General features: G+C 38.8%; 1 protein-coding gene across 4 annotated transcripts; it reads right to left on the bottom strand.

Moving 5' to 3' along the window:
- Positions 1-681: 681 nt before the first annotated feature.
- Positions 682-9,580, bottom strand: LOC137992970 (uncharacterized). Of its 4 annotated transcripts, none has more exons than XM_068838602.1 (2): positions 9,459-9,580; positions 682-4,550 (listed from the first exon to the last, which is right to left on the bottom strand). In XM_068838602.1, the coding sequence occupies exon 2, from the start codon at positions 4,490-4,492 to the stop codon at positions 2,012-2,014; it is 2,481 nt and encodes an 826-aa protein (XP_068694703.1). In that variant the 5' UTR covers positions 4,493-4,550; positions 9,459-9,580; the 3' UTR covers positions 682-2,011. The 4 variants fall into 4 exon arrangements, with proteins under 4 accessions (XP_068694703.1, XP_068694704.1, XP_068694705.1 ...); XM_068838603.1 differs by lacking the exon at positions 9,459-9,580 and adding an exon at positions 7,162-7,372; XM_068838604.1 differs by lacking the exon at positions 9,459-9,580 and adding an exon at positions 4,683-5,122.
- Positions 9,581-10,407: the final 827 nt, after the last annotated feature.

Here is a 10,407-nt window from a genome sequence, read left to right as displayed (position 1 = left end):
CCACTCCTTCCCCGTTTCTGAACGCCCCAACTTCGGCGAAAATTAAATTGGGCTGTTGTTCGGATACAAGAAGCGTTCCTGTTTTATTTTTCTATGTAATAAATATGAACAGCGAGGTCACAGTCTAGTACCACGGAAAAAAGTTTGTCATAGATTTAAAAGAAAGTTTAGAGAAAAATGTAGCCCAAATACTAGTAAGGGTAGTAGTAGTTGTTTTTGTTTTAGTAATGAGCCAAATATGGAAATCTTTTTTACGGCTTGGTGGGCTTTGTCTTATTTGGCAGACTTGGCCCATCCACCTTATGTCGCACATACTTTGAAATCCATCTCACTAGCTCTGAAAATGAACTTTCCTTATTTGTCTGTTGCTCAATGGTGATGTTCGTTGATTAGACTGGACCATGAGACTGCAATAGTTCTCTGGGGATCATAAATAATGTCACGGGTTGTGGGGCAAACTTTAGCAGATAAAAACCTTCCATCCGGTGGATATCTGGAAGTCACTACTCGAGCTTTCAAACCCCTCCACTGGCCTTAGCTGGTCAGGGTGAAAATCTCCATAATAATTATAATGACAATTCATATGCATTAAAAAATCAGCATCACACACGAATGTCAAGAATTTGCTTGTAAAGGCATTTGTAAGAAAGAGGAGTTTTCTTACAAATTGGACAACTCACAGGTAGGCACAAACCTTTTTATTGCCGGATGTTTGGTTTGATAAGGACATATAATGATATATTTCGTGCATACAACTAAATATGAATGGCTATACTTCATCACCTTTTTTTTGCCCTAAAGAAAGAAGAGATTATAAAAATTATACTCCCTAGCTTTCAGCAATATTTGGTTACAAAGAACGCCCAGGGTCTTCGTTACAGTTAATAACTAAGTCAATAGTGTTTGCTTCATTCTGGCTCAAATGTTGAGCGGTCCTTTCTACAACAGGTATTATAATAAATATTGATATATCTGGTTTCTATAACCTTTTTGCATAAGAGCTTGTTAAAATATCGAGATAATTATTTTTGGCTGATCATTTTAATACCGAATCATCGATTCTAAAAACCTTTTTGGATGATAAGAAAGCAATGATGTTCCTCGTAGAAATTTATAAAAAAAAAATATAACATTCGGTGCTTTTGTCAATTCGTTCAGCAGCGTAAAATGTACATTTCGCACCATTTTAATACATTTTAAGGCCAGAAATGACTGCTAATAGTTAATGCGGAAATATATATTGTTAAGGAAATTGTGATGTTGTTTGAATACGGTTTGATGGTACTCTGGCGTGAAGACTAAAACATGTACCTAACAACAATGGCAGCCTTCTACTTCAAGCATATTTTATATATCTTATTAAAAGGAAAGGATGCTGAAGGACTCTTCTTTCAACAACCTCGCTCCCAGGGTCCTCTCTCAGGAAGGGAGAGTACCCCTGGAATGAGGCTGTTCATTCAGCCGTAGGTCACCTCTGAGTCATGAAAACATTCAGTTAGCACGAGTGTCGAAAATGTGGGGTTTTTGAATCGTAAATTTGAGAGTTATATTCTTTTTTCTTCAACCACATTACGCATCAAACCATCTCTGATTGTCAAACTGTTTGAACCTAAATCTATCTATGATACTTTTTTTATACTTTGGATATGAATTTATACACTTTTTACAACTTGACTATCGTTTTCTCGAAGTGATTCCATCGAGACATAGAGCATTTTGGATTATTTTCACTTTTCCTTACTTCCTACCCAGAAGCTTTATGAAATTACATACTCTGAATCGTCTAAAATGGAGGAATGGAGGATAAATGCAAATTCCACTGACTTATTAAAAATGTACAATATTGATTTCTATAGTGCAGGTAAGGCGATTGTCAGCTAAAATCCGCCTCTCTATACAAGCTAAAACTTGCCATTTATCTGTATGGCAATAAGTGACCCTGTACTTTGAAACTGAACTTACAACTCTCTGGTCAAAACCACGAACTGAAATGGTTCTTCAGTCAGTCAGTTTAAATCAGAGCTTCAATGTCAACTCGAACAGGCGGGGACATACCCAATAATATCATCGCTGGAGCACTGACTTTTCTTTGTTTAATCTTTGGTCGCTGTCGGGGGGACTTTCTTAGTTCCTTGGTAACATTTCCATTTTCATCGGTGCAATTCAACACAGAATTACTGCTCGAGGAAACACGTTTGGATATTGCTAATGGTCGTTCTGGTTCATGACCACACGAATCAACTTCGTTTTTCACCAGCTCATGAAGTTTAGCAGGAAATGTCACAGATTTTCGTATCTCCTTCGGTTGCTGTGTCTTCTCAGATTCCTCACTGGTTATTGGTGAATAAAACATCGGCATGGAGGGAAATTTATATAATCGCTGCGAATTACTCTCGATATCCTGTGGTAGGTTACTCGAAGATCGCCCCAAGGATTCTTTTGACGTTGGCGCGGAAGCGAGAATTTGCTCAGCTTCTTCTGCAGCGCGGGAGAAAAAATCACTCGAAGAAACCTGGCTGGCATTGATCCCTTCAGTGGCTACAGAATCCATCGGTAATTTGCTTGACTGCGCATCTTCAACTATTCCTGGATCATCGCCTAATCCCTTTCCGATGACAGATTGTTCGTAGTTATCCTGGGACGAAATGACAACAATAGGTTTCTGCTCTATGGGAAATGCAGTTGTGTCCTTAGTGTTCACAAATGTCCCTTGCAGATTGCCTTTTCCATCATGCGTTCGATCGTCTTCTTGGGCAATTTGTTTCTTTTTATTGGCGTGCCTCACGCATTCAACGGCAAAAGCCGAAAGATCAGCATCTTTAAAATTTAAGTATTGTCTCATGCTGTCTCGAACAGTAGAATTGGTTGTCATAAAATTAGAATCTGAAGACATGGCATGTCTTCTTAATTTGGGACGAGCAGGCAGTTTCCTTAGTATCCCATTCTTCAAACTAAAAGTGCCTTGAAGCAAAGTCTTGCTGGAGTTTTGATTTGGATTTGGAACTTCACACTTGCCTGAACGAGCTTTGCTCTCTTCAAACTCAGAGGAGCATTCTTCATGGGTTGTATGTTGCAATCCTATCTCATCTCTGAGATTTTTGGGAGCCATCTTCTTGCTGTTGTTTCTATTTTTCGGCGTGTTCTCAATCAGGGTCTCATATATCAAAACATCCTGTAAATTGAGTGATTTCCGCTCTCGTGGGCTGTTATTGATGGGTGAATGACGATTAGAGCAACTTGATTTCAAGAAAATGATGCCATCCACATCTTCTTGATCTTCCTCTTTTGATTCTCTGTCAAAAGTGTCTGCCGTTTTGATGACAGAGTCTGACTCTGATGAACTTGAGCTGTTGTTTCGAGCCTCTCGTGACTTCGCCTTACGAGAATCTCCTGAGCCTTTTTCCGTCATACAATCCTTTTCGTTTTCATTAAATTCTTCATACACTTGATCACTTCCTAGTCCGTCTGAGTTCTTCCTAGACCTGTTCGTACTCGATGAACCAGGAGAATTTGAGCTTATTTCCTGAAGCTTGGAGGGTACACTTCCAACTCTAACCCCAACATTTCCAACCAGTTCTTTGAGTGCAAGCTCCAATTCTTTAATTTTCTTCATTTGATTGTCGTTCTCCGACCCAGGAGATCGTGGTCGAGAACCATCGGGTGTGTTAGCGCCTTCATCGGTGGAGCTTGTAGACTCTTCACTTTGTCGGCGATCACACTGGGCTGCTAAGTACGACGCACGTTTGACCCACATTTGCAATCGCGTCTGAATTTGCCCTGATAATTCTTGCACGTTTGTTGGAATGCTGTCGAGGCTAACGGCAGAAATCATTCTTCCGTCTACGGCGGTTTCCTCTTGCTCAGAGAGATCAATAGATGTTTTGGATCTACTTCGATTGAACACCCTACGTTTTGCTCTTGCATTCGACCCCGGCACTTCTAGATTTATTTTAAAACCGTTCATACCGTTGATCGGTGCTGTGTCGTTTAGCTTGTTTGTTTCCTCGCCAGCACTGCCAGTTTGCTCTTCGAAAAATGTTTCTTTCTCATAATTTTCTTGACCACCGCTGGGCGCAATCGATGACTCATCCAATCGCACACTGGGAGTGATAGAATCCTGTTGACCTCCATTCTTTGAGTATGAATGATTTCGTTCGTTCTCACGCACAATGTCATCGTCCTCTTTCGATGTCCCATTGGGAGTGAAATTCACAGACCATTTTCTTGCCTTTTTGTAGGCGTTTTCCTTGTTTGGCATGGGTACCGGTGAACTTCGCGACCGTGAGTGTTGCAACGACAGAGTATCTGGGACTTTTTCTGTTGATGGATTGGAATGCTCAATTTCCGCAGCGACGTCTTGGGCAATGCGCTTGTCGCGAACTGTTTTGCTCGCCTTTCCAATCCATTTGTGCAGCTTTGCCTTAACGCCAGACGATATGTTTGCGTTAGAAATGCTATCCTTTCGCGAGGAGGCCATTTTCAACTTTGACATTTACACGACTGCGACAAGGATTTCAGTCCGTCTTGGATTTGAATTATTGTACACAGGCCTGTGGGAGATAACGATGATACAAGATTAAAATGTGATCAATGATTTGTCAATTAAATTATCAGCCCCATTCCTTTCCCAGAGAATACAACCAAATGGTTGATACTTTGGTGTTTATTAAGTGTGAGCTTACCTGGATATGTTTAGTTAAAACAAAATTTTATCACTCACGGCGGTCAATATTTATCTGCGTCTGGAGTTAACGTCCAACTGAGTCGATATAAAGTTTCTAAACCGATGTGATAACAACTAGGCTACAGTATAGATTTCACTAGTCTAGTTGGCGTCATTCACGACAAATGAAGTTGCACGCAATTTTTGTACCTGTTTCGTCTCAAGCGAGGAAATATGTTGGTTTCATCACTTTCTGCCAGTTGAACTCATTCACGTCATTTACCACAATTAAATCCTAACCATTGCATCTCAAGTATGTATCATTCTTTGAGAATGCAAATGTTATGGTAACTCCTTCATCCCGCTGACTCTCCACAAAGGCATCAATCAAATCCATTGGTCCAAAGTTTGCTTTTGTTCAAAGCCTCATTGTCCTACGGGGACAAACGCCTGATTGTCGCTAACATTTTTGTTTAGTTATTTGTCACCTGGAGAGGCAAATGTTGCAATGAAGAACTGCATAGCTTGCTTTACACCGAAAGAAAAACAAATTAATTTTTTTATAAACAGAATGCGGTCCACATTCTATTGTAAAAGGCCTTTTATTATATGAGGTGTTGACTTCAATAATTTAATCTCTGTTGGGATTGCTTTGGGCGCGTGTAAATAATCAAGGGCGATTTGTCATTTGTGCCGTTGTCAGTTTTTAAATCGAAGAGTCCGTCTTAGTTAAGAAAGACCGTCTTCGAAGAAAGCTAATTATAAAGCTATCGCTAACCAACCAGGCAGACCGAAACGTCTCATTAATATTTTAGAATTGTTTGAGAGTTTAACCCTTTTCTGTTCCTCTCATGACCTGGTTAAAGTAAAAAAAATAATGACCATGTGGGCTTGTGAAAAGCAGTTCAAATGTTAAAACCATTTAGTATCGTTATAACGTAGAATCTCGCAACCGTGAAAGTCGTTTATCGCGCTACTCCCGATATCTGATCTGCCGCTAAATTCAACTTGGTTTCGATTCTAACAGCACTTAGCGTTGCGCTTACATGTGTTTGACAAGCTTGGTACCTATTTTTTACATTCTGACAAGATGTAAAATAATTCCGTTCTGGTCACGTAATCATATGCTATGAGTTGTAATGAAAATCTTTCCTTTGTTTATCACCAGGGTGCAAATCAAAGGAATAGAGAGAGGTCATTAAATTCAGTGTTTTTACTCTCTCTAAAAGGTTTTTTTTGTCTGATGGGTTCCTCGGAAACCTGATACTTGAAGAGGTGGATAATATTCTATTAAAGGAAAACGAAGTTATAAAACGTCATTTTCTCTTGTTTAAACGCACTGTGTACTGTTTTGTTTTGTTATTAGTTCTAAATAAAGCGGATTTTCCGGCTTCCATACAGAGCAAGCAATCGGCGCTAACGGAAATTGAGATATAGAACTCAATCCTTTCTAATGGCTCATTTAGGCATTGTTATATCACCACCATCAGGTGCAACCTTTTCAGACCAAATATGCTATCATCGATAAACTGAGACAGTGATTTGTTTATACAAACCGAAAAAGGGCAATTTCGTATGGCAAAATGTAACTTGCAAATCACGACGTCCTTTCTCTTCTATTCGATCGAACTTTAACTACCAGCAAAGTCAAATTAACCCAAACAGTAAAGAAGGGTTTTTTCGACTAAAGTCCACGGTTCTCGCCTTTTGTTTGAAAAGTCTTTAAGGATATTTGATTCATGTATTGATTGCTTTGGAAATTGGAGAGCTATCAAGCTCCTTTTCAGATGCCAAGTTCATTATCGCCAACTTGTGAATTAATGTCATTACTGTCTTTTTTGTCCTAAGCACAACGAGGTTAGAAATGCTCTTACAGGTAATTTTATTAACAATTGAAGTCTTTGAACAATGGCGCCATCCGTGTGAGGGCGATGGAATTAATGATACGCCCGTTTGCTGTGAGTTCATTATTTTTGTGCTCTTGCCAAGATCCACAAAGGAAAGTTGATCATCATATCTTTTTTAAATCATTAGACTAAGTGCCGACAAAACTTTTCGATGGGGCTGGCATGATCTACTATCATGATAAGGAGTACCGAATCTGTCCAACAGGCAGGCTAACCAAACAAATAAATCAATCAATTTCCATCTCCCATTTAAACTGAAAAGTTCCTAAGGAAGAACAAAAAGAGAAAAAAAAGAGAGAAAGTGCATAGATTTCCACGAATAAATCATCCAGCGGTAATTAAACCTATCGTGACTAGCCTAAATATGAGCTTTACGGTTGAGCCTTCCTGCTTGTTAATTCACTGAAAAAGGATGAATTCTTTATGGATGATAAACTGAACGCAACGTATTTATAATGTATTAAAGGTAATGCAACAGAGATGTTACGGACAAAATCTGGGGCCTGCAAAACCACATGCGATCATGAGTTTAAGTGTTGTATCGTTGTATTAAGTTAAGTGTACACTGTTTGCTTCTAATTAAGATATTACCTTTGCCGTTGTTTTACAACACTCAGAAGTCCTCGTATCACTGGCCCACGCAAATAATGTCGACTTTTCAATGTTTATGTTGAGATGTCGTGTTCAACGGTCTTCTTGTGTGCACAGTAGTGTTTCTCAGTACCTGATGGTCACGCTTTGTGTATTGCTTCTGTCATCAATTTATTCGTGCATTGAACGAAAAGATGGGTTAACCTTCAACACCACGTGCCCAAGTCACGTGCCGCCTACATCACACCAGAAAGTTATGAGACTGTCTTTCGTAAACCCTTCCAATTACTGGCCGGATTACTACTACTACAAGTATATATTTTAACCGTGCACATTTGATGTCTTTCGCCTTTTGTGGATCGCGTTTATTTTTAGTCCTTCTAAGAATAGAAAAATGGAAAACGCTCCAAATTTGATCTCTTCTCTTAATCCGATTTCTTTTCTTTTTTTTCTTTTTTTAGTATTCTCCTTTGAGCTAAGCTGTAAAAGCAAAGCCTTAAGACAGCAGTTCTAGTCACGCCACCTTTTTGAATGTGCAATGATCATAAAAGTTACCAATGATAGTGTCCTGCCAGTCTTGTTATGGTTTAGAATTGTGAAGAACTGAACTTGAGTTGAAATTAAGAATTTTCTTAATTGGGTAGAATTTTTTTCCTTAAGAAATCATTGAATTGTATCCTTTAGATCAGCTATTCCAGTCACACTATTTTTTCGTAACTTCCGTGAGTATGATTTGCGGCATGATTTTACAGAAAAATTATTTCAAGAACGTGTTCAACTGCATTTTAAAAATCCTCTGTTAATTAAAGGTCGCTGCTACGACATTTTAACATGAGTAACAGGATGATTGATATCGTTTCAAAAAACAAGCAGATGGTTTGGTCTTAAACGATCCTTTTGTTACTGAAAGCTAACATTCGCTATGACATCAGCATTGGTTAAGAAAGCTGAAGCAAACAGATCAGATGTTTTTTCTCTGAATTTTCTTAGTTTCTCACAGTTAAAGCCAAACACTCCTGGTATACACTAAATCAGTAGATAGCAACTCGGGGGGATTTGCGCCCGAAAATGTTGTAATCTTTGCCAGGAATATGTGAGTTAAAATCACCTTTTTGTGCCATATTATCTCAAAAAACAATTCTTCACCTCAGTGGTGGATGTTTACCTCACCGCGACTAGCCATTTCCACTTCAGTGAACAGTTGTCAGTTATTAAACTATTGTCAGACCATTTTCTAAGGTTTACCGCAAACCCCTTACTGTTGCCATGGCAACGGTACCACTGCTAAGACCCTCTAAAAGTCAGTTTTTTCGAAGGTACCTGAAAAACTAGGAACTTTGCCAATTCGGTGTCTTAGTGTATTTATTCTCATATCCAAAGACCCATTAAACTCTCTTACTTAATACTCGGTATGAGAACTATTGTAGTCTCGTGAAAACGAAAACAGCGGTCTTAGTATCCTTAAAGAAACGTATTAGATTTCAGTTTATTTGGTACAGTCCCTTCCGTTATTTTTCCGTTACTTCAAATTTGTTGTAACTGGCATATTTTATCACATATTTTCCAGTATTTCGTCAACATCAATTCGCTACAAACATGTAAATAGAACCAATACAATGTAAACTCCCATTGTACCTGAAGAAGGCTGGTTTGGCCAGCCGAAATATAGTACACCACTAAAATCAAATCTACGTTGTATCGGCTCTTGCTCAAAATATTTAGCTTCTCGAAAACGCTCTTGGAAGTTGAAAAAATGAAGAAAGAAACGAATCTTACTCGTTTACAAAAATATCAGTGTAGCCGCGCATCGAGCTACGTTTCAAGATAGTGCTCAACACATCTGACGAAATTTATTTCCGATTTTAGCGACGTTGTCAATTTTTTGTCTTTGATTGATGACCTGACATGAGTAGTTTCAAGTATTGCGCGAGTGGCTTACGTGCGCCCCCTCAGCCAGAGACCCTTTAATTTTGAGCCTCCTTAAAACTAAACTTTATATTTATTCCAATTCATTAAACAATTGTGATCTCTGCTAAATAATTGGCGCATGAAGTACCTGAATACATTCCCTCAGAATAGCTTGGGTAGATCTTTTAAATTAAGTAAAACCGTATGGATTTGTGTTGCTTTCAACTTAAGACTGGTTTTGTGCTTGCAATCAAGTAGACCGCTATAAAGTAAAATACACTCTCAGACCTCCCTGCGTCATCAAAAAATAATTGGTACCCCGGGGCCCAGTGAGTTCCCTCCCTAACTATCGCTTATGGACGAACAGGAACATCATTAAACCGACATACCTGCTAATTGAACGTTTCTCTAATGAAAAAATGTTCAACTGCTCGGGGTACATCCTGCTGTGTTCCCCGAATTTCTATGTTTACTTTATCTCAGTCATTCAGTTATTACCATAAACCAACCACATAAAATGTGATTTTCATTCAGTCTTGTTTTTGTGGCGTTTGAATACCCTTTAACTTTTCGGAAACCACATACTTTCCTTTGTTTTAATTCTATTTATAAACTTAACAGTGGAGCTCAAATTTGTTAAAGTTTCTTTAACCAGTCGTTCTTTTTGTATTACATTTTTCAAATATTTCGTTGCGAGATACTAGGCCTTCAGGAGCTTCGAAGTGCGCGATGAAAAAAAGTTAGTGATCAAGAGCAGTTCCAATGAAGTGATAGATTCGGAAACCAAGGCGGAGAAAAATCCAAGGGAATGCTGACTAGAGAAACCACAATCAGTCTATTACAATGAAAACTATTCCGGTAACTACCGCACTACGCTAATTCCGCATCGGTTTTGTTAAAGGCCTGGAGAAAAATTAACGGGAATGCTGACTAGAAAAACCACAGTCAATCTATTACCATGAAAACCACTCCAGCAACTACGATACTACGCTGATTCCGCATCCGTTTTAAAGGCTTGGTGCATGACGCTTTCATGATCGCGGAAAGCCGTCAGTAAAAATTATCACGGTGACTATACTGACTGTCGTTTAGTGGAACTCTTTCCTGGCCAAAGAAACTGTTGAAGCCCACTGAAGAACAAATTTTAATCTCGCAACTTTGAACGTGACCTTGTTGCCAGTTTCCAGTTACTGATTTTGGCTAAATTTTAAATTTCATAACAGTTGTGGATCTTGATTTTCTTTTTGCACATTTGAAACATTGTGGTTTCAAAACAGTAAAAAACTTTGGATGAACATTTTGGAATTTGTAAAATCGAGGACATCGCATGAGGGATTC

This window comes from Montipora foliosa, chromosome 2, assembly GCF_036669935.1.
Source record: "Montipora foliosa isolate CH-2021 chromosome 2, ASM3666993v2, whole genome shotgun sequence".
NCBI classification, from domain to species: Eukaryota; Metazoa; Cnidaria; class Anthozoa; order Scleractinia; family Acroporidae; genus Montipora; species Montipora foliosa.
This window is presented reverse-complemented; position numbering and strand designations above follow the sequence as displayed.

Excerpts from the sequence above, each read along its gene's own strand:
- LOC137992970 (XM_068838602.1), bottom strand. The coding sequence starts at position 4,492 with ATGTCAAAGTTGAAAATGGCCTCCTCGCGAAAGGATAGCATTTCTAAC.